General features: G+C 44.6%; 2 protein-coding genes across 7 annotated transcripts in view; one reads left to right on the forward strand and one right to left on the reverse strand.

Moving 5' to 3' along the window:
• LOC121468955 (uncharacterized) overlaps positions 1-24635 on the forward strand; it is a 2238800-nt gene that overhangs the window by 2065139 nt on the left and 149026 nt on the right. The window lies entirely within an intron of this gene.
• RAB4B (RAB4B, member RAS oncogene family) lies at positions 1613-22817 on the reverse strand. 6 transcript variants are annotated; one of them, XM_072920985.1, is made up of 8 exons: positions 22708-22817; positions 20527-20607; positions 18458-18572; positions 14188-14250; positions 10122-10236; positions 6422-6461; positions 5291-5386; positions 1613-1751 (listed from the first exon to the last, which is right to left on the reverse strand). In XM_072920985.1, exons 1-8 carry the CDS (start codon positions 22721-22723, stop codon positions 1636-1638), a joined length of 642 nt encoding a protein of 213 aa, XP_072777086.1. In that variant the 5' UTR covers positions 22724-22817; the 3' UTR covers positions 1613-1635. The 6 variants fall into 6 exon arrangements, with proteins under 6 accessions (XP_072777086.1, XP_072777087.1, XP_072777089.1 ...); XM_072920986.1 differs by lacking the exon at positions 6422-6461 and adding an exon at positions 9364-9403; XM_072920988.1 differs by lacking the exon at positions 5291-5386.

Genomic DNA, 24635 nt, shown 5'->3' on the forward strand with positions numbered 1-24635 from the left:
TTTTGGGATATTTTTGGGTGTCTAACCTGGATTTTTGAGGGATTTTGGGGAATCTCACCTGGATTTTTTGGGGGGATTTTGGGGGGGTCTCAGCTGGGATTTTTGGGGAATCTAAGGTGGATTTTTTGGGATATTTTGGGGTGTCTCACCTGGATTTTTTGGGATATTTTTGGGGGGTCTCAGCTGGGATTTTTGGGATATTTTTGGGGGGTCTCACCTGGACTTTTTGGGATATTTTTGGGGGGTCTCACCTGGACTTTTTGGGATATTTTTGGGGGTCTCACCTGGATTTTTTGGGGCTATTTTGGGGGGTCTCAGCTGGGATTTTGGGATATTTTTGGGGTGTCTCACCTGGATTTTTGGGATATTTTTGGGGTGTCTCACCTGGATTTTTGGGGTTATTTTGGGGTGTCTCACCTGGATTTTTGGGATATTTTTGGGGTGTCTCACCTGGATTTTTGGGATATTTTTGGGGTGTCTCACCTGGATTTTTGGGGTTATTTTGGGGCATCTCAGCTGGGATTTTTGAGATATTTTTGGGGAAACTCACCTGGATTTTTGGGATATTTTTGGGGGGTCTCACCTGGATTTTTTGGGATATTTTTGGGGGGTCTCAGCTGGGATTTTTGGGATATTTTTGGGGGGTCTCACCTGGATTTTTTGGGATATTTTTGGGGGGTCTCAGCTGGGATTTTTGGGATATTTTTGAGGGGTCTCAGCTGGGATTTTTGGGATATTTTTGGGGTGTCTCACCTGGATTTTTGGGGTTATTTTGGGGCATCTCAGATGGGATTTTTGGGATATTTTTGGGGAATCTCACCTGGATTTTTGGGATATTTTTGGGGCATCTCAGCTGGGATTTTTGAGATATTTTTGGGGGATCTCACCTGGATTTTTGGGATATTTTTGGGGGGTGTCACCTGGATTTTTTGGGGGTTGTCACCTGGATTTTTTGGGGCTATTTTGGGGCTATTTTGGGGTGTCTCACCTGGATTTTTGGGATATTTTTGGGGGGTCTCACCTGGATTTTTTGGGATATTTTTTGGGGAGTCTCACCTGGATTTTTTGGGGATATTTTTGGGGGGTCTCACCTGGATTTTTTGGGATATTTTTGGGGTGTCTCACCTGGATTTCTGGGGGGATATTTGGGGGGTTTTAGCTGGGATTATTGGGGTGTCTCACCTGGATTTTTTTGGATATTTTTCGGGTGTCTAACCTGGATTTTTGAGGGATTTTGGGGTGTCTCACCTGGATTTTTGGGGGGATTTTGGGGGGTCTTAGCTGGGATTTTTGGGGAATCTCAGGTGGATTTTTTGGGATATTTTTCGGGTGTCTAATATGGATTTTTGACGGATTTTTGGGGGATCTCACCTGGATTTTTTGGGATATTTTTCGGGTGTCTCACCAGGATTTTTGGGATATTTTTGGGGGGTGTCACCTGGATTTTTTGGGGGTTGTCACCTGGATTTTTTGGGGCTATTTTGGGGCTATTTTGGGGTATCTCACCTGGATTTTCGGGATATTTTTGGGGGGTCTCAGCTGGGATTTTTGGAGGATTTTGGGGGGATCTAAGCTGGGATTTTTTTGATATTTTTGGGGTGTCTCACCTGGATTTTTGGGGTATTTTGGGGGGTCTCAGCAGCCGCAGCTCTGCCGGTTCGGGGCCGGAGCCCCCCGGGGCTGCCGGAGCTGCCGGAGCGACGCGTCCCCGTACTGGATCCCCGACCCCATCCGCTCGGGATCCAGCTCCCCTGGGAGGGAAAAATGGGAATTTTGGGATCCCAAAATCCACCAAAATCCCCCCAAATCACCTCAAAAAATCCCTGGGGTTCTGGGGCCCAAAATTCCCCCAAAATCCCCCCAAAATCCCCCCAGATCCCCGACCCCATCCGCTCGGGATCCAGCTCCCCTGGCAGGGAAAAATGGGAATTTTGGGATCACAAAATCCAGAAAAATCCCCCCAAAATCCCCCCAAACCCCCCCAAAAAAACCCGGGGTTCTGGGCCCCAAAATTCCCCCAAAATCCCCCCAGATCCCCGACCCCATCCGCTCGGGATCCAGCTCCCCTGGGAGGGAAAAATGGGAATTTTGGGATCCCAAAATCCACCAAAATCCCCCCAAAATCCCCTAAAAAACCCCGGAGTTCTGGGGCCCAAAATTCCCCTAAAATCCCCCCAAATTCCCCTAAAAAAACCCGGGGTTTTGGGGACCCAAATTCCCCTAAAATCCCCCCAAAATCCCCTCAGATCCCCGACCCCATCCGCTCGGGATCCAGCTCCCCTGGGAGGGAAAAATGGGAATTTTGGGGTCCCAAAATCCAGAAAAATCCCCCCAAAATCCCCCCAAATCCCCTAAAAAAAACACGGAGTTCTGGGGCCCCAAAATCCCCTAAAATCCCCCCAAAATTCCCCCAAATCCCTGGGAAAAAAAGGGAATTTTGAGGTCCCAAATCCCCCCAAATCCCTGGGGAAAAAAAATGGGAATTTTGGGGTCCCAAATCCCCCCAAATTCCTGGGAAAAAAATGGGAATTTTGGGGTCCCAAATCCCCCCAAATCCCTGGGAAAAAAATGGGAATTTTGGGGTCCCAAATCTCCCCAAATCCCTGGGAAAAAAATGGGAATTTTGAGGTCCCAAATCCCCCCAAATCCCTGGGAAAAAAATGGGAATTTTGGGGTCCCAAATCCCCCCAAATCCCTGGGAAAAAAATGGGAATTTTGAGGTCCCCAGTTCCCCCAAATCCTTGGGAAAAAAAAAGTGAATTTTGGGGTCCCAGATCCCCCCAAATCCCCGGGGAAAAAAATGGGAATTTTGGGGTCCCAAATCTCCCCAAATCCCTGGGGAAAAAAGGGAATTTTGAGGTCCTAAATCCCCCCAAATTCCTGGGAAAAAAATGGGAATTTTGAAGTCCCAAATCCCCATACTGGATCCAATCCGCTCGGAATCCAGGAGGGAAAAATGGGAATTTTGGGATCACAAAATCCCAAAAACTCATCCCAGATCCTCTGGGAAAAAAATTTGGAACGTTTGGGTCCCAAAATTCCCGTTCTGCCAATCCCAAAATCCCTGGATCCCAAATCCCGATCCCAAATCTTCAATCCCAAATCCCAAATCCCAAATCCCAAATCCCAAATCCCCAATCCCCAATCCCAAATCCCCAAATCCCAAATCCCAAATCACAATCCCAAATCCCAAATCCCCAATTCCCAACCCCAAATCCCAAATCCCCAATCCCAAATCCCAAATCCCAAATCTCCAATCCCAAACCCCAAATCCCAAATCCCAAATTCCCAAATCCCAAATCCCAAATCCCAAATCCCAAATCCCCAATCCCAAACCCCAAATCCCAAAATCCCAAACCCCAAACCCCAAATCCCAAATCCCCAAATCCCAAATCCCCAAATCCCAAATCCCCAAATCACAAACCCCAAATCCCAAATCCCAAACCCCAAATCCCAAAATCCCAAACCCCAAATCCCAAATCCCAAATCCCAAATCCCAAACCCCAAATCCCAAATCCCCAATCCCAAATCCCCAAATCCCAAATCCCCAATCCCAAATCCCAAATCCCCAATCCCAAATCCCAAATCCCAAATCCACAAATCCCAAATCCCAAATCCCAAATCCCAAATCCCCAAATCCCCAAATTCCCATAATTCCCAAATCCCAAATTCCGGCGGTACCGGAGTCGATCTTGTTGAGGATGGTTCTGGCGCACTTGAGGAACACCAAAATTCCCGATTTCCCCAAATTCCCGTTCCCCCAAACCCTCCATCCCAAATCCCAAATCCCAAATCCCAGATCCCCAAATCCCCAAATCCCAAATTCCCAAATCCCAAATCCCAAATCCCAAAATTCCCAATCCCAAATTCCGGCGGTACCGGAGTCGATCTTGTTGAGGATGGTTCTGGCGCACTTGAGGAACGCCAAAATTCCCGATTTCCCCAAAATTCCCATTCCCCCAAACCCTCCATCCCTGGATCCCAAATCCCGATCCCAAATCCCAAATCCCAAAATTCCCAAAATTCCCAAATTCCGGCGGTACCGGACTCGATCTTGTTGAGGATGGTTCTGGCGCACTTGAGGAACGCCAAAATTCCCCAAATTCCTCATTCCCATGGATCCATCCCTTCCATCTCTGGATCCCAAATCCCAGATCCCCAAATCCCAAATTCCCAAATTCCCAATTCCCAAATCCCAAAATTCCCAAATCCCAAATTCCGGCGGTACCGGACTCGATCTTGTTGAGGATGGTTCTGGCGCACTTGAGGAACGCCAAAATTCCCGATTTCCCCAAAATTCCCATTCCCCCAATCCCAAAATCCCAAATCCCAAATCCCAAATCCCCAAATCCCAAATCCCAAATTCCCAAAATTCCCAAATTCCCAAATTCCGGCGGTACCGGAGTCGATCTTGTTGAGGATGGTTCTGGCGCACTTGAGGAACGCCAAAATTCCCCAAATTCCTCATTCCCAGGGATCCATCCCCTCCATCCCTGGATCCCAAATCCCAATCCCAAATCCCAAATCCCAAATCCCAAATCCCAAATTTCCAAATCCCAAATTCCGGCGGTACCGGACTCGATCTTGTTGAGGATGGTTCTGGCGCACTTGAGGAACGCCAAAATTCCCGATTTCCCCAAAATTCCCATTCCCCCAATCCCAAAATCCCAAATCCCAAATCCCAAATCCCCAAATCCCAAATCCCAAATTCCCAAAATTCCCAAATTCCCAAATTCCGGCGGTACCGGAGTCGATCTTGTTGAGGATGGTTCTGGCGCACTTGAGGAACGCCAAAATTCCCGATTTCCCCAAAATTCCAAATCCCCCAAATCCCAAATCCCAAATCCCCAAATCCCAAATCCCAAATCCCAAAATCCCAAATCCCAAATCCCAAATCCCAAATCCCAAATCCCAAATTCCCAAATCCCAAATTCCGGCGGTACCGGACTCGATCTTGTTGAGGATGGTTCTGGCGCACTTGAGGAACGCCAAAATTCCCGATTTCCCCAAATTTCGTTCTCCCAGCCTCTCCCCCTCTGGATCCCAAATCCCGATCCCAAATCCTGATCCCAAATCCCAAATCCCAATTCCCAAAATTCCCAAATCCCAAATTCCGGCGGTACCGGACTCGATCTTGTTGAGGATGGTTCTGGCGCACTTGAGGAACGCCAAAATTCCCGATTTCCCCAAATTCCCGTTCCCCCAAACCCCAAATCCCAAATCCCAAATCCCAAATCCCAAATCCCGAATCCCAAATCCCAAATCCCAAATTCCCAAATTCCGGCGGTACCGGACTCGATCTTGTTGAGGATGGTTCTGGCGCACTTGAGGAACGCCTCCTCCACGTTCTCGCCCGTCAGCGCGCTCGTCTCCAGGAACATCAGCTCTGAATCCCGGAATTCCCGAAATTCCCATCGGGAATTCCCGACATTCCCATCGGGAATTCCCCAGGATCCCGTTATCCCCCCAAAATCCCGTTATTCCCATGGGAATATTCCCAAAATCCCGTTATTCCCTCCAGGATCCCGTTATTCCCATGGGAATATTCCCAAAATCCCGTTATTCCCATGGGAATATTCCCAAAATCCCGTTATTCCCATGGGAATATTCCTTCAAAGTCCCATTATGCCCATGGGAATATTCCCAAAATCCCGTTATTCCCACTGGGAATATTCCCAAAATCCCGTTATTCCCATGGGAATATTCCCAAAATCCCGTTATTCCCACTGGGAATATTCCCAAAATCCCGTTATTCCCCCAGGATCCCGTTATTCCCATGGGAATATTCCCAAAATCCCGTTATTCCCATGGGAATATTCCCAAAATCCCGTTATTCCCCCAGGATCCCGTTATTCCCATGGGAATATTCCCAAAATTCCGTTATTCCTGCTGGGAATATTCCCAAGATCCCGTTATTCCCTCCAGGAATTTTCCCCCAAAATTATTCCCCCAAAATCCCCATTTTCCCCCAAAATCCCTCAATCCCAAATCCCATTTTCCCACATTTTCCCCCAAAATCCCTCAATCCCAAATCCCATTTTCCCCCATTTTCCCCCATTTCCCCCATTTTTCCCCAAAATCCCACAATCCCAAATCCCATTTTTCCCCCATAATCCTTCATCCCCAAATCCCATTTTCCCCCATTCTTTCCCAGAATTTCTCCATCATTTCCACACTTTTCCCCCAAAAATTCCCAAAACCCAAAATCCCAAATTTTCCTATTTTCCCCTCATTTTTCTCATTTTCCGGGTGAAGCGCAAGACCTCCAGGAATGTCACCTCCCCACGATCCCAAACCAATTTTATCCCATTTTATCCCATTTTTTCCCATTTTTTCCCCTTTTTTTCCATTTTTTTTCCCATTTTTCCCCCATTTTTTCCCATTTTTCCCCATTTTTTACCATTTTCCCCGTTTTTCTGACCATTTTCCTGGGCGAATCTCGAGGCCTCCAGGAACGTCACCTCCCCACGATCCCAAACCCCTTTTACCCCATTATTTCCCATTTTCTCCCCATTTTTTCCCGGTTTTTTCCATTTTTTCCCGTTTCCCCCCATTTTATCCCCGTTTTTCCCCATTTTGCCCATTTTTTCCCATTTTCCCCGTTTTTCTGACCATTTTCCTGGGCGAAGCACAAGACCTCCAGGAATGTCACCTCCCCACGATCCCAAACCCCTTTCCCCCATTATTTCCCATTTTCTCCCCATTTTTTCCATTTTTTTCCCATTTTTCCCCATTTTTCCCCGTTTTTCCCCGTTTTCCCCATTTTTCCCCATTTTCCCCGTTTTTCTGACCATTTTCCTGGGCGAATCTCGAGGCCTCCAGGAATGTCACCTCTCCACGATCCCAAACCCCTTTTACCCCATTTTTCCTATTTTTTTCCAGTTTTTTTCCATTTTTTTGGCATTTTTTCCCGTTTTTCCCCGTTTTGCCCATTTTTTCCCATTTTCCCCGTTTTTCAGACCATTTTCCTGTGCGAATCTCGAGGCCTCCAGGAACGTCACCTCCCCACGATCCCAAACCCCTTTTACCCCATTTTTTCCCATTTTCTCCCCATTTTTTCCCATTTTTTCCCATTTTTTCCCATTTTTTCCCATTTTTTTCCATTTTTTTCCCCATTTTTCCCCATTTTTCCCATTTTTTCCCATTTTCCCCGTTTTTCTGACCGTTTTCCTGGGTGAATCTCGAGGCCTCCAGGAATGTCACCTCCCCATGATCCCAAACCCCTTTTACCCCATTTTCTCCCCATTTTTTCCCCTTTTTTTCCTATTTTTTTCCATTTTTTTCCCGTTTTTTCCAATTTTTCCCATTTTTCCCCATTTTTTCCCATTTTCCCCGTTTTTCTGACCATTTTCCCAGGCAAAGCACAAGACCTCCAGGAACGTCACCTCCCCACGATCCCAAACCCCTTTTACCCCATTTTTTCCCATTTTCTCCCCATTTTTTCCCATTTTTCCCCATTTTTTCCCATTTTTTCCCCGTTTTGCCCATTTTTTCCCATTTTCCCCGTTTTTCTGACCATTTTCCTGGGCGAATCTCGAGGCCTCCAGGAATGTCACCTCCCATGATCCCAAACCCCTTTTACCCCATTTTCTCCCATTTTCTCCCCATTTTTTTTCAGTTTTTTTCCATTTTTTTGGCATTTTTTCCCATTTTTTCCCCGTTTTTCCCCATTTTGCCCATTTTTTCCCATTTTCCCCATTTTTCTGACTGTTTTCCTGGGCGAATCTCGAGGCCTCCAGGAACGTCACCTCCCCACAATCCCAAACCCCTTTTACCCCATTATTTCCCATTTTCTCCCCATTTTTTCCATTTTTTTCCATTTTTTTTCCCATTTTTTCCCCATTTTTCCCTGTTTTGCCCATTTTTTCCCATTTTCCCCATTTTTCTGACCATTTTCCTGGGCAAAGCACAAGACCTCCAGGAACGTCACCTCCCCACGATCCCAAACCTCTTTTTCCCTATTTATTCCCATTTTTTCCCGTTTTTTTCCATTTTTTTTCCATTTTTCTCCCATTTTCTCCCATTTTTTCCCAATTTTTCCCATTTTTCCGCATTTTTTCCCATTTTCCCCGTTTTTCTGACCATTTTCCTGGGCAAATCTCGAGACCTCCAGGAACGTCACCTCCCCACGATCCCAAACCCCTTTTTCCGCTGTTATTTCCCATTTTCTCCCCATTTATTCCCATTTTCTCCCCATTTTTTCCCATTTTTTCCCCGTTTTTCCCCATTTTTGCCCATTTTTTCCCATTTTCCCGGTTTTTCGGACCGTTTTCCTGGGCGAATCTCGAGGCCTCTGGGAATGTCACCTCCCCACAATCCCAAACCCCTTTTACCCCATTTTTTCCCATTTTCTCCCCATTTTTTCCCCTTTTTTCCCATTTTTTCCCATTTTTTCCCCGTTTTTCCCCGTTTTCCCCATTTTTTTCCCATTTTCCCGTTTTTCTGACCATTTTCTCAGGCAAAGGGCGAGACCTCCAGGAATGTCACCTCCCCACGATCCCAAACCTCTTTTTCCCTATTTATTCCCATTTTTTCCCGTTTTTTTCCCTTTTTTTTTGCATTTTTTCCCATTTTTTCCCATTTTTTGCCCGTTTTTCCCCGTTTTGCCCATTTTTTCCCGTTTTCCCCGTTTTTCTGACCATTTTCCTGTGCGAATCGTGAGGCCTCCAGGAATGTCACCTCCCCACGATCCCAAATCCCTTTTATCCCATTTTTTCCCATTTTCTCCCCATTTTTTCCACATTTTTCCCATTTTTTCCCATTTTTTCCCCGTTTTTCCATTTTTTCCCCATTTTTTCCCGTTTTCCCCGTTTTTCTGACCATTTTTCCCGGACAAAGCACAAGACCTCCAGGAATGTCACCTCCCATGATCCCAAACCCCTTTTACCCCATTTTCTCCCCATTTTTTTTCAGTTTTTTTCCATTTTTTTTGCATTTTTTCCCATTTTTTGCCCGTTTTTCCCCATTTTGCCCATTTTTTCCCATTTTCCCCGTTTTTCGCACCGTTTTCCTGTGCGAATCTCGAGGCCTCCAGGAATGTCACCTCCCCACGATCCCAAACCCCTTTTACCCCATTTTATCCCACTTTCTCCCCATTTTTTCCCGTTTTTTCCCATTTTTTCCCTTTTTTTCCCCATTTTTCCCCATTTTGCCCATTTTTTCCCATTTTCCCCGTTTTTCGCACCGTTTTCCTGTGCGAATCTCGAGGCCTCCAGGAACGTCACCTCCCATGATCCCAAACCCCTTTTCCCCCGTTATTTCCCATTTTCTCCCCATTTTTCCCCCTTTTTTCCCCTTTTTTCCCATTTTTTCCCATTTTTCCCCGTTTTCCCCATTTTTTCCCATTTTTCCTGTTTTCTGGACCATTTTCCTGGGCGAATCTCGAGGCCTCCAGGAACGTCACCTCCCCACGATCCCAAACCCCTTTCCCCCGTTATTTCCCATTTTTCCCCCATTTTTTCCCCTTTTTTCCCCTTTTTTCCAATTTTTCCCCCGTTTTTCCCCATTTTCCCCATTTTTTCCCAATTTCCCCGTTTTTCTGACCATTTTTCCCGGGCAAAGCACAAGACCTCCAGGAATGTCACCTCCCATGATCCCAAACCCCTTTTACCCCATTTTGTCCCCATTTTTTTTCAGTTTTTTTCCATTTTTTCCCATTTTTTCCCCATTTTTTCCCCGTTTTGCCCATTTTTTCCCATTTTCCCCGTTTTTCACACCGTTTTCCTGGGTGAATCTCGAGGCCTCCAGGAATGTCACCTCCCCACGATCCCAAACCCCTTTTACCCCATTTTCTCCCCATTTTTTTTCAATTTTTTTCCATTTTTTTTGCATTTTTCCCCATTTTTCCCTGGTTTTCCCCGTTTTCCCCATTTTTTCCCATTTTCCCTGTTTTTCAGACCGTTTTCCTGTGCGAATCTCGAGGCCTCCAGGAACGTCACCTCCCCACGATCCCAAACCCCTTTTACCCCATTTTCTCCCCATTTTTTTTCAGTTTTTTTCCTTTTTTTTCCCATTTATTCCCATTTTTTGCCCGTTTTTCCCCATTTTGCCCATTTTTTCCCATTTTCCCCGTTTTTCTGACCATTTTCCTGTGCGAATCTCGAGGCCTCCAGGAACGTCACCTCCCGCTCTCCCTCCAGGTCCTTCTTGTTGCCGCAGAGGATGATGACGATGTTGGGGCTGGCCAAGGTCCGCGCGTCCGTCAGCCACTGCGCCAGCGCGTTGTACGTCTCCCGGCTGGAAATTGGGGACAGAAACGGCAGAAATGGGAAAAAACGGGAGAAAAATGTGAAAAAACGGAAAAAAACAAAAAAAAACGAGAGAAAAACGTGAAAAAATGGAAGAAAATGGGAAAAAATGTTACAGAAAAGGTCATAAATTGACATGATGATGTCACAGGCACTGCACCAGCACGTTGTACGTCTCCCGGCTGGGAAATGGGGTCAGAAACGGCAGAAATGGGAAAAAACGGGAGAAAAATGTGAAAAAATGGGAAAAAATGGAAAAAATGGGGAAAAAAAAGGGGAAAATGGGGAAAAATGGGAGAAAAAAGTCATAAATTCACACATTGATGTCACGGGCACTGCACCAGCACGTTGTACGTCTCCCGGCTGGGAAATGGGGATAGAAACGCCAGAAATGGGAAAAAACGGGAGAAAAATGTGAAAAATGAGAAAAAATGGGAAAAAAAGGGAAAAAATTGGGGAAAATGGGAAAAAAATGGGATAGAAAAGGTCATAAATTGACATGATGATGTCATAGGCACTGCACCAGAGCGTTGTACGTCTCCCGGCTGGAAATTGGGGAAAAAAACGACAGAAATGGGAAAAAATGGGTGAAAAATGTGAAAAAATGGGAAAAAATGGGGAAAGAATGGAAGAAAATGGGATAAAAGAGTCATAAATTTATATGATGATGTCACGGCCACTGCGCCAGCGCGTTGTACGTCTCCTGGCTGGAAAATGGGGTCAGAAATGGCAGAAATGGGAAAAAACGGGAGAAAAATGTGAAAAAACGGAAAAAATGGAAAAAAATTGGGGAAAATGGGAAAAAATGGGACAAAAAAGTCATAAATTCACATGTTGACGTCACGGGCACTGCACCAGAGCGTTGGACGTCTCCCGGCTGGGAAATGGGGACAGAAACGTCAGAAACGGGAAAAAACGGGAGAAAAATGTGAAAAAATGGGAAAAAAATGAAAAACGGCAGAAAAACGTGAAAAAACGGGAGAAAAATGTCATAAATTCACACGATGATGTCACAGGCACTGCACCAGAGCGTTGTACGTCTCCCGGCTGGGAATTGGGGTCAGAAATGGCAGAAACGGGAAAAAACGGGAGAAAAATGTGAAAAAACGGGAAAAAACGGAAGAAAAATGGAGAAAATGTGAAAAAATGTGAAAAATTGGAAGAAAAAGGTCATCAATTCACACATTGATGTCACAGGCACTGCGCCAGCACATTGTACGTCTCCCGGCTGGAAAATGGGGACAAAAACGACAGAAATGGGAAAAAACGGGAGAAAAATGTGAAAAAACGGGAAAAAATTGGAAAAAAATGGGAAAAAAATTGGATAAAACGTGAAAAAGTGGGAGAAAAAAGTCATAAATTCACATGATGACGTCACAGGCACTGCACCAGAGCGTTGGACATCTCCTGGCTGGAAATTGGGGACAGAAATGCCAGAAACGGGAAAAAACGGGAGAAAAATGTGAAAAAACGGGAAAAAATTGAAAAAATGGGAAAAAAATGGGGAAAGAATGGAAGAAAATGGGATAAAAATGTCATAAATTCACATGATGATATCACGGGCACCACGCCAGTGTGTTGTACGTCTCCTGGCTGGAAATTGGGGTCAGAAATGGCAGAAATGGGAAAAAACAAGAGAAAAATGTGAAAAAACGGGAAAAAACCAAAAAAAACCGAGAGAAAAATGTGAAAAATGGAAGAAAATGGGAAAAAAATGGGACCAAAAAGTCATAAATTCACATGATGACGTCACAGGCACTGCACCAGCACGTTGTACGTCTCCCGGCTGCGAAATGGGGAAAAAAACGACAGAAACGGGAAAAAACGGGAGAAAAATGTGAAAAAATGGGAAAAAATGGGAAAAAATGGGGAAAAATTGGGGAAAAAATGGAAGAAAATAGGATAAAAAAGTCATAAATTGACATGATGATGTCACGGGCACTGCACCAGAGTGTTGTACGTCTCCCGGCTGGGAAATGGGGACAGAAATGGCAGAAATGGGAAAAAACAAGAGAAAAATGTGAAAAAACGGGAAAAAACGGAAAAAAATGGGAAAAAATTGGAGAAAAAATGGAAGAAAATGGTATTAAAAAGTCATAAATTGACATGTTGACGTCACAGACACTACACCAGCGCGTTGTACGTCTCCCGGCTGAAAATGGGGACAGAAACGGCAGAAATGGGAAAAAACGGGAGAAAAATGTGAAAAAATGGGAAAAAAATGGAAAAAAAAGGGAAAAAAATTGGGGAAAATGGGAAAAAATGGGACCAAAAAGTCATGAATTCACATGATGATGTCACAGGCACTGCTCCAGAGCGTTGTACGTCTCCCGGCTGGGAAATGGGGACAGAAACAGCAGAAACGGGAAAAAACGGGAGAAAAATGTGAAAAAATGGGAAAAAATGGGAAAAAATGTGAAAAAATTGGGGAAAAATGGAAGAAAATGGGATAAAAACATCATAAATTCACATGATGACGTCACGGGCACTGCGTCAGTGTGCTCTACATCTCCCGGCTGGGAAATGGGGTCAGAAATGCTAGAAATGGGAAAAAATGGGAGAAAAATGTGAAAAAACAGGAAAAAAATGGAAAAATGGGAAAAAAATGGGGAAAAAATGGAAGAAAATGGGACAAAAAAAGTCATAAATTCACATGATGATGTCACAGGCACTGCGCCAGCGCGTTGTACGTCTCCCGGCTGGGAAATGGGGAAAAAAACGACAGAAATGGGAAAAAACGGGAGAAAAATGTGAAAAAACAGGAAAAAAACGGAAAAAAATGGGAAAAAAATGGGGAAAATGTGAAAAAATGGGACCAAAAAGTCATAAATTCACATGATGACGTCACAGCCACTGCGCCAGTGCATTGGACGTCTCCTGGCTGGGAAACGGGGACAGAAATGCCATAAATGGGAAAAAACGGGAAAAAATGGGAAAAAACGTGGAAAAAATGGGGGAAAATCTGAGAAAATGGGAAAAAACGGCTCCAAAATGTCATAAATTCACATGATGACGTCATAAATTAATAGGATGACGTCACAGCCACTGCGCCAGTGCATTGGACGTCTCCTGGCTGGGAAATGGGGTCAGAAATGCCAGAAATGGGAAAAAACGGGAAAAAATGGGGGAAAATCTGAGAAAATGGGAAAAAAGGGCCCCAAAGTGTCACAAATTCACATGATGACGTCATAAATTCATAGGATGACGTCACAGCCACTGCGCCAGTGCATTGGACGTCTCCTGGCTGGGAAACGGGGACAGAAACAACATAAATGGGAAAAAATGTGGAAAAATGTGAAAAAACGCGGAAAAAATGGGGGAAAATCAGAGAAAATGGGGAAAAACGGCTCCAAAATGTCATAAATTCAGATGATGACGTCATAAATTCATAGGATGACGTCACAGCCACTGCGCCAGTGCATTGGACGTGTCCTGGCTGGGAAATGGGGTCAGAAATGCCAGAAATGGGAAAAATGGGAAAAAATGGGAAAAAACGTGGAAAAAATGGGGGAAAATCAGAGAAAATGGGAAAAAACGGCTCCAAAATGTCATAAATTCACATGATGACGTCATAAATTCATAGGATGACGTCACAGCCACTGCGTCAGTGCTTTGGACGTGTCCTGGCTGGGAAATGGGGTCAGAAATGCCAGAAATGGGAAAAAATGGGGGAAAATCTGAGAAAATGGGAAAAAACGGCTCCAAAGTGTCATAAATTCACATGATGATGTCATAAATTCACATGATGACGTCATAAGTGCGCGTGGTGATGTCACTCTCAGCCGTGGGAGATGAAGGAAGAAACGGGAAAAAATTGGGAAAAAAAGACAGAAATGCCCCAAAATGCCCCCGAAGGTCAGAAATCGGCAGCGGTGACGTCATCACACCCCCCCCGATGATGTCACCCGCGCGTTGATGACGTCACAGGCCACGCCCTCACCTGGTGATGTCATAGACGAGCAGCGCCCCGGCGGCCCCGCGGTAATAACTGCGCGTCACCGACCTGCGGGAATTGGGGGAAATTTGGGGAAATTTGGGCAAATTTGGGAAAATTGGGGGAAATTTGGGGGAAAATTTGGGGGGAATTAGGGAAATTTGGGGGGAAATTGGAGGAAATTGGGGGAATTGGGGAAAATTGGGGAAAATTGGGGAAATTTTGGGGAAATTTGGGGAAATTTGGGGGAAATTGGGGACATTTGGGGGGAAATTAGGGGGAATTTGGGGGAAAATTGGGGGGAAATTGGGGGAAAATTGGGGGAAAATTGGGGGAAATTTGGGGGGAAATGGGGGAATCTGGGGGGAAAATTGGGGAAATTTGTGGGAAAATTGGGGGAAAATTGGGGAGAAATTTGGGGGAAAAGTGGGGGGAAATTGGGGAAAATAATGGGGGAAATTTGGGGAAAAGTGTGAGGAAAATGGGGAAAAATTGGGGAAATTGGGGAAATTTGGGGAAAATTGGGGGAATTGGGGGAAAATTGGAAGAAATTCGGGGAAAATTGGAAGAAATTTGGGGGAAAATTGAAAGAAATTTGGGGGTAAAGTGGGGGGAAATTGGGGAAAATAATGGGGGAAAATTGGGGGGAAATTTGGGGGAATTTGGGAGAAAATTTGGGGAGAAATTAGGGAAATAATGGGGGAAATTGGGGCAAAATTGAGAAAATAATGGGGGGAAATTGAGGAAAAATTGGGGGAATTTGGGGAAAATAATGGGAAATTTGGGAAAAAATGGGGAAATTGGGGGAAAATAGGGAAAATGGAGAAAAATATGAGGAAAATGGGGCAAATATGGGGGAATTTGGGGAACTTGGGGGGAAATTAGGGAAAATGGGGGAAATTGGGGGAAATTGGGGGGAAATGGGAAAATAATCGGAGAAATTGGAAGAAATTTGGGGGGAAAGTAGGGGGAAATTGGGGAAAATATTGGGGGGAAATCTGGGAAAAATGTGAGGAAAATGGGGAAAAAATTGGGGAATTTGGGGGAAATTGGGGAAATTGGGGGAAAATTGGAAGAAATTTGGGGCAAAAGTGGGGGGAAATTGGGAACAATAATGGGGGAAAATTGGGGGGAATGTGAGGAAAATTGGGAAAATTGGGGGAATTGGGGAACTTGGGGAAAATTGGGGGAAAATTTGGGGGGAAATTGGAAGAAATTTGGGGGAAAATTGGACTAAATTTGGGGGACAATTGGGGGGAAATTGGGGGAAATAATGGGGGGAAATTGGGGAAAATAATGGGGGAAAATCGGGGAAAAATGTGAGGAAAATGGGGAAAAATTGGGGAAATTGGGGAATTTAGGGAAAATTGGGGGAAAATTTAGGGGGAAATTGGAAGAAATTTGGTGGAAATTGGAAGAAATTTGGGGGAAAAGTAGGGGGAAATTATGGGGGAAAATTGGGAAAATTGGGGGAATTGGGGAATTTGGGGGGAAATTGGAAGAAATTTGGGGGAAAATTGGAAGAAATTTGGGGGAAATTGGAAGAAATTTGGGGGAAAATTGAAAGAAATGTGGGGGTAAAGTGGGGGGAAATTGGGGAAAATAATGGGGGAAAATCAGGGAAAAATGTGAGGAAAATGGGGAAAAATTGGGGAAATTGGGGAAAATTGGGGGAATTGGGGGAAAATTTGGGAGAAAATTGGGGGAATTTGGGGAAATTGTGAAAAATGACGTGGAAAATAATGGGAGAAAATATGGGGGAAATAATGGGGGAAAATTTGGGAAAAATGTGGGAAATTGGGGGGAAAATTGAGGGAATTGGAGAAAATAACAGAGAATAATGGGGGGATATTGGGGAAAAATGTGAGAAAAATGGGGGAGATTTTGGGGGGAATTTGGGAAAATTGGGGAGAATTTGGGAGAAAATTTAAGGAGAAATTAGGGAAATAACAGGGGAAATTGGGGCAAAATTGAGAAAATAATGGGGGGAAATTGAGGAAAAATTGGGGTGTAATTGTAAGAAATTTGGGGGAAATTGGGGGGAAATGGGGGAAATGGGAAAATAATTGGAGAAAATGGGGGGAAACTGGGGGAAATTAGGGAAAATATCAGGGAAAATAATGGCTGGAAATTGGGGGAAAATGTGGGGAAAATTGGAAGAAATTGGGGGGAAATTAGGGAAATAATGGGGGAAATTGGTGAAAATGGGGAAAAATGGGGGAAAATGAGGAAAAACTGGAGACAAAACTGGAAAAAAGAGAAGAAAAACATGAAACATTAGGAGAAATTATAGAAAAATGACAAATAAAAGAGGGAAAAAAGAAAAAAAAACAGGAAAAATCTGGAAAATCAGGAAAAATCTGAAAAAATCAGGGAAAAAAGAGGAAAAAATCAGGGAAAATCAGGAAAAATGAGGGAAAAATGTGCAAAAATCAGAAAAATGAGAAAAATAACAGGAAAAATGAGGAAAAATGAGGTAAAATGAGGTAAAATAAGGAAAATGAGGAAAACAACAGGAAAAATGAGGAAAAAATGATGAAAAAAATCAGGAAAATTATGAAAAAAAGAAGGAAGAAATAATGAACAAAATGAGGAAAAATTAGGAAAAATGAAGAAAAAAGGAGGAAAAAATCAGGGTAAAGTCAGGAAAAAATGAGGAAAAAATCAGGAAAAATCAGAAAAAGTCAGGGGAAAGAGAAGGAAGAAATAATGAAAAAAATGAGGGAAAAAATGAGGAAAAATTAGGAAAAATGAAGAAAAAAGGAGGAAAAAATCAGAAAAAAAATCAGGAAAAATCAGGAAAAAAATCAGAAAAAATCAGGAAAAATCAGGAAAAAAGAAGGAAGAAATAACGAAAAAAAATGAGGGAAAAAAATGAGGAAAAATTAGGAAAAATGAAGAAAAAAGGAGGAAAAAATCAGGGAAAAATCAGGAAAAAATCAGGAAAAATCAGGAAAAATCAGGAAAAATCAGGAAAAATCAGGAAAAATCAGGGAAAAAAGAAGGAAGAAATAATGAAAAAAATGAGGGAAAAAATGAGGAAAAATGAGGAAAAATAAAAAAGGAGGAAAAAATCAGGGAAAAGTCAGGAAAAATCAGGAAAAAATCAGGAAAAATCAGGGAAAAAAGAAGGAAAAAAGAAGGAAAAAATGAGGAAAAAAAATGAGGAAAAATTAGGAAAAATGAAGAAAAAAGGAGGAAAAAATCAGGGAAAAATCAGAAAAAAATCAGGAAAAATCAGGAAAAATCAGGAAAAATCAGAAAAAATCAGGAAAAATCAGGGAAGAAAGAAGGAAGAAATAATGAAAAAATGAGGAAAAAAAATGAGGAAAAATTAGGAAAAATGAAGAAAAAAGAGGAAAAAATCAGGGAAAAGTCAGGAAAAATCAGAAAAAATCATAAAAAATCAGGAAAAATCAGGAAAAATCAGGGAAAAAAAGAAGGAAAAAATAATGAAAAAATGAGGAAAAAATGAAGAAAAATTAGGAAAAATGAAGAAAAAAGGAGGGAAAAATCAGGGAAAAATCAGAAAAAAAATCAGGAAAAATCAGGGAAAAAATCAGAAAAAATCAGGAAAAATCAGGGAAAAAAGAAGGAAGAAATAATGAAAAAAATTAGGAAAAAAAATGAGGGAAAATTAGGAAAAATGAAGAAAAAAGGAGGGAAAAATCAGGGAAAAATCAGAAAAAAAATCAGGAAAAATCAGAAAAAATCAGGAAAAATCATGGAAAAAAGAAGGAAGAAATAATGAAAAAAATGAGGAAAAAAAAGAGGTTAAAATTAGGAAAAATGAAGAAAAAAGGAGGAAAAAATCAGGGAAAAATCAGAAAAAATCAGGAAAAAATCAGAAAAAATCAGGAAAAATCAGGGAAAAAAGAAGGAAGAAATTATGAAAAAAATGAGGGAAAAAAATGAGGAAAAATTAGGAAAAATGAAGAAAAAAGGAGGAAAAATCAGGGAAAAATCAGGAAAAAAATCAGGAAAAATCAGGAAAAATCAGAAAAAATCAGGGAAAAAAAGAAGGAAGAAATAATGAAAAAAATGAGGGAAAAAAATAAGGAAAAATTAGGAAAATGAAGAAAAAAGGAGGGAAAAATCAGGGAAAAATCAGAAAAAAAATCAGGAAAAAATCAGAAAAAATCAGAAAAAATCAGGAAAAATAAGGGAAAAAAGAGGATAAAAGAGGAAAAAAGAGGAAAAAAGTGGGAAAAATGAGGGAAAAGGGGGGGGAATGTGGGAAAAGGAAGGAAAAAGTAGAAAAAAAGGAATTTTGGACCTGAAGCGCTCCTGGCCGGCCGTGTCCCAGATCTGCAGTTTGACGCTTTTGCCGCCCACGTTGACGACTTTGGAGCCAAATTCCACCCCGATGGTGTGGTTGGAATCCTGCTTGACTGGGAAATGGGGAAAATTAGGGAAAAATTGGGAAAAATGAGAAAAAATGAGAAAAAAAGGGAAAAAAAAGGGGGAATAATGGGGGAAAATGGGGGAAAATGGGGGAAAATGGGGGAAATGGGGAAAAATGGGGGAAATGGGAAAAAATGGGAAAAATGGGGGGAAATGGGGAAAAGTAGGGAAAAATGGGAAAAAATGGGGAAAATGAGAGGAAAATGGAGGGAAATTGAGGAAATGGGGAAAAATGGGGAAAAATAGGGAAAAACAGGGAAAAATGGGGGGAAATGGGGAAAATATGGGGGGAAATGGGAAAAATAGGGAAAAATGGGGGCAAATGGGCGAAAACAGGGAAAAGGGCAAAAATGGGCAAAAATGGGCAAAAATGGGGAAAAATGGGGAAAAAAGGAAAAATGGGGAAAATGGGGGTAAATGGGGAAAATGGGAAAAAAGGGGAAATTGGGGGAGAAATGGGAAAAATGGGGGAAATGAGGAAAAGTGGGGGGAAATGAGGAAAAAGGGGGGGAAAGAAGGGGAAAAATGGGGAAAAATGGGGAGAAAATGGGGGGAAATGGGGAAAATGGGAAAAAATGGGGGGAAAATGGGGGAGAAATGGGGAAAAAATGGGGGAAATGGGGAAAAATTGGCAAAAATGGGAAAAATGGGGGGAAATGGGGGAAATGGGGAAAAATTGGCAAAAATGGGGGAAAATGGGGAAAAAGGAAAAAAATGGGGAAAAATAGGGGAAAATGGGGAAAAATGGGAAAAAATGGGAAAAATTGGGAAAATGGGGGAAATTGAGAAAAAATGGGGAAAAAATTGGGAAAAAAGTAAAAAATTGGGAAAATGGGGGGAAATGGGGGAAAATGAGGAAAAGTGGGGGGAAATAGGGGAAAATGGGGAAAAATGGGGAAAAAATGGGAAAAATGGGGAAAAGTGGGAAAAAATGGGAAAAAATGGAGGGAAAAGTGGGAAAAATGGGGAAAAGTGGGGGGAAATGGGGGGAAATGGGAAAAATGGGAAGAAATGGGAAAAATGGGGAAGAAATGGGGAAAAAATGGGGGAAAATGGGAAAAAAATGGAAAAAGTATGAAAAAATGGGAAAATCGGGAAAAACAGGTGAAAATGGGGGAAAATGGGGGAAAACGGGGAAAATTGGGGGAAAAAAAGGGAAAAAATGGGAAAAAATGGGGGAAAAGGGGTAAAAATGGGAATTCTTCCGAATGGGGACGGGGGGTGGATGGGAGGGGAGAAATGGCAAAAAAAAAGGGGGAAATGGCAGAAAAATGGCACAAAAGTGACAGAAATGAGTCCAAAATGAACCAAAAGTGGCAAAAAATGGCATAAAATGGCCTAAAAATGACAGGAATTACCCCAAAAGTGACAAAAAATGACCCAAAAGTGACAGAAATTGCACAAAATGCCCCACAAGTGATCCTAAATGACAGAAAATGGCCCCAAAGTGATCCAAAATCACCCCAAATGTCCCCAAAATGACAAAAAATTGCCCAAAAATTTTTAAAAAATCCCAAAAATTCCCAAATAATCCCCAAATAATGCCCAAAATTCCCAAAAAAACCCAGAATTCCCCCAAATTCCCCAAAAATGCCAAAAAGCGGCAAAAAATTCACAAATATTCCCAAAACATCCCCAAAATTCCCCAAAAATGCAAAGATATTGACAAAAATTACCCAAAAATGCCAAAAAAATCCCCAAAATGCCAAAAATTCTCAAAAATGGCCCAAATCCAAAAAATACCCCATAAAATTTATAAAAATATTCCTCAGAAAATGCCAAAAAAATAAAAAAAATCCAGAAAAAAGCAAGAAAAATCTCAAAAAATGCCAAAAAAATCCCCAAAAAATTGCCAAAAAATCCCCAAAATTCCCCAAAATCCCCAAAAATTCCCCAAAATTCCCCAAAATTCCCGAAAATTGCCCAAAATCCGGGCCCTACACTTGCTCTCGATGAAGTGGTGCAGCAGGCAGGATTTGCCGGTGCCGGCGCTGCCGATCACCAGGAACTTGAACAGGAAATCTGGGAAAAAATTCCCAAAAATTCCCAAATTCAGACACAAAATAATTCCCAAATTTAGACACAAAATAATTCCCAAATTTAGACCCAAAATAATTCCCAAATTCAGACCCAAAATTCCCAAATTTCCACATAAAATTCCCGAAAATTCACAAATTTAGACCAAAAATTCCCTAATTTAGACCCAAAATTCCCAAATTCAGACCCAAAATTCCAAAATTTAGACCATAAATTCCCAAATTCAGATATAAAATACACCAAAAATCCCAAATTTAGACACAAAGTTCCCCAAATTTAGACCCAAAATTCACAAATTTTGACCCAAAATCCCCAAATTTAGACCCAAAATTCCCCAAAATCCTCAAATTTAGACACAAAATTCCCAAATTTAGACATAAAATTCCCAGATTTAGACCCAAAATTCCCCAAAATTCCCCCAAATCCCCAAATTTAGACCCAAGATTCCCAAATTCAGACATAAAATACCCCAAAATCCCCAAATTTAGACCCAAAGTTCCCCAAATTTAGACCCAAAATTCACAAATTTAGACCCCAAATTCCCCAAAATTCCCCCAAACTCCCACATTTAGACCCAAAATTCCCCAAAATTCCCAAATTTAGACCCAAAATCCCCAAATTTAGACCCAGAATTCCCAAATTTAGACCCCAAATTCCCCAAAATTCCCCCAAATCCCCTAATTTAGACCCAAAATTCCCCAAAATTCCCAAATTTAGACCCAAAATTTCCTAAAATTCCCAAATTTAGACCCAGAATTCCCAAGTTTTGGCCCAAAATTACATAGACACCCCCAACCCCCTATAGACTCCTCCCCCCAATCCCCCATAGAGACCCCAAATCCCCTATAGAGACCCCAAATCCCCCATAGAGACCCCAAATCCCCCATAGAGACCCCAAATCCCCTATAGAGACCCCAAATCCCCTATAGAGACCCCAAATCCCCCATAGAGCCCCATAGAGACCCCAAATCCCCTATAGAGACCCCAAATCCCCCATAGAGACCCCAAATCCCCCATAGAGACCCCAAATCCCCTATAGAGACCCCAAATCCCCTATAGAGACCCCAAATCCCCCATAGAGACCCCAAATCCCCTATAGAGACCCCAAATCCCCCATAGAGACCCCAAATCCCCCATAGAGACCCCAAATCCCCTATAGATCCCTATAGAGACCCCAAATCCCCTATAGAGACCCCAAATCCCCTATAGAGACCCCCAATCCCCTATAGAGCCCCCATAGAGACCCCAAATCCCCTATAGAGACCCCAAATCCCCTATAGAGACCCCAAATCCCCTATAGAGACCCCAAATCCCCTATAGAGACCCCAAATCCCCTATAGAGACCCCAAATCCCCTATAGAGACCCCAAATCCCCCATAGAGACCCCAAATCCCCCATAGAGACCCCAAATCCCCTATAGAGACCCCAAATCCCCTATAGAGACCCCAAATCCCCCATAGAGACCCCAAATCCCCTATAGAGACCCCAAATCCTCTATAGAGACCCCAAATCCCCCATAGAGACCCCAAATCCCCTATAGAGACCCCAAATCCCCTATAGAGACCCCAAATCCCCTATAGAGACCCCAAATCCTCTATAGAGACCCCAAATCCCCTATAGAGACCCCAAATCCCCTATAGGGACCCCCAGACCCCCTTGAGGGACCCCCAGACCCCCCCAATCCCCTATAGAGACCCTCCAGAATCCCCTATAGACACCCCCAGACCCCTATAGATCCCCTATAGATCCCCTATAGAGACCCCCAATCCCCTATAGAGCCCCCCGGACCCCCATAGAGGCCCCTCCAATCCCCTATAGACACCCCCGGACCCCCACAGAACCCCTATAGATCCCCTATAGACACCCCCAGACCCTCCACAGCCCCCCCAAGCCCTATAGATCCCCTATAGCCCCCCTATAGCTCCCCCCATAGACCCCCCCAGAGCCACCCCCCATCCCCTACAGAGACCCCCAGACGCCTCCAGCCCCAAACCCGCCACTGATCCCCCCCAGATTCCCCCCAGAGCCCCTATAGATCCCCTATAGATCCCCTATAGATCCCCTATAGATCCCCTATGGCCGCACCGTAGGTCTCCGACATGCTGGAGCCGGGCCGGGGGACCGGGAACAAAGATGGCGGCGCCCAGGGGGGACACTTCCGGGTCTACTGCGCATGCGCTGATACAACGCGCCAGGAGATGGGCGGGGCCAGGGTGGGGAAATGGGGCGTGGCCAAATAAAGGGCGGGACCATGAGGGGAAAGGGGCGAGGAAAGGGCGGGACCGTGAGGGGAAAGGGGCGAGGAAATGGCGGGACCGTGAGGGGAAAGGGGCGAGGAAAGGGCGGGACCGTGAGGGGAAAGGGAGCGAGGAAAGGGCGGGACCGTGAGGGGAAAGGGGCGAGGAAAGGGCGGGACCGTGAGGGGAAAAGGGGCGAGGAAAGGGCGGAACCGTGAGGGGAAAGGGGGAGAGGAAAGGGCGGGACCGTGAGGGGAAAGGACCAGGACCGGCACCGGAATCGGAACTGGGAGTGCTTCGGAACCGGGACCGGGATCGGCACCGGGACCGGCACCGGGAACCTCTGGAACTGGGGCTGTAATCGGGACCGGGATCGGAACCGGGACTGGGATCAGAACCGGGACCGGGAACGCTTTGGAATCGGGATCAGAACTGGAACCGGGACTGGGATCGGAACCGGCACCGACACCGGGAGCGCTTTGGAATCGGGACCGGGATCGGAACCGGGACCGGGAGCCTCTGGAACCGGTACCGGGATCGGAACCGGCACCGGCACCGGGAACGCTTTGGAATCCGGATCGGAACCGGGACTGGGATCGGGACCGGGACCGGCGCCGGGAACCTCTGGAACCGGGGCTGTAATCGGGACCGGGATCGGGACCGGGACCAGCACCGGGAACGCTTCAGAACCGGGACTGGGATTGGAACCGGGACCGGGAACGCTTCAGAACCGGGACTGGGATCGGAAGCGGGACCGGGATCGGCACCGGGAGCGCTTCGGGACCAGGACCGGGACCGGAACCGGGACCGAGATCGGAACCGGGACTGGGATCGGAACCGGGACTGGGATTGGAACCGGAACCGGGATCGGCACCGGGAACGCTTCAGAACCGGGACTGGGATCGGAACCGGGACCGGGAACGCTTCAGAACCGGGACTGGGATCGGAACCGGGACCGGGAACGCTTCAGAACCGGAACTGGGATCGGCACCGGGAGCACTTCGGGACCAGGACCAGGACTGGAACCGGGACCGAGATCGGAACCGGGACTGGGATCGGAACCGGGACTGGGATTGGAACCGGAACCGGGATCGGCACCGGGACCGGCGCCGGGAACCTCTGGAACCGGGGCTGTAATCGGGACCGGGAACCGCCCCAAATCCTCCGCTACACATTCCAGGACCTCCCCAAAATCCCCCCAAAAAACCCCAAAATCCCTCAAAAAATCCTCAAAAAACCCCAAAAAACCCAACAAAATCCCTCCAAAAACCCCAAAACCGCCCAAAATCATCCCCACAATCACCCGAAGACCCCAAAATCCCCCCAAATCCTCCGTGAAACCGCCTCAAATCCTCCGCTGAACACTGCAAGGCCTCCTCAAAATCCCCCCAAAAATCCCACAAAAAAACCTCAAAAACTCCTCCGAAACCCACCCAAATCCCCCAAATTCTCCAAAACCCACCCAAATCCCCCAAAAACTTCCCAAAATCCCCCCATAACCTCCTCAAAATACCCCCAAGACCTCCCCAAAATCCCCCCAAGACCACCCCAAAGTTCCCTCAGAACCTCCCCAATTCCCCCTAAAACCTCTGCAAAACTCCTCCAAGAGCCCCCCAAAAATCCCAAATTCTCCCCAAACCCCCTCAAATCTCAAAAAAAACCCTCAAATCTCCTCAGAACCCTCCCCCAAACCCCGAAAATCCCCTCAAAAACCTCCCAAAAATCCCCCCAAGACCAACAAAATCCCCCCAAACCCTTCCTGAAACCACCATAAAT

Source organism: Taeniopygia guttata, chromosome 34 (genome assembly GCF_048771995.1).
Source record: "Taeniopygia guttata chromosome 34, bTaeGut7.mat, whole genome shotgun sequence".
In the NCBI taxonomy this organism is placed as follows: domain Eukaryota; kingdom Metazoa; phylum Chordata; class Aves; order Passeriformes; family Estrildidae; genus Taeniopygia; species Taeniopygia guttata.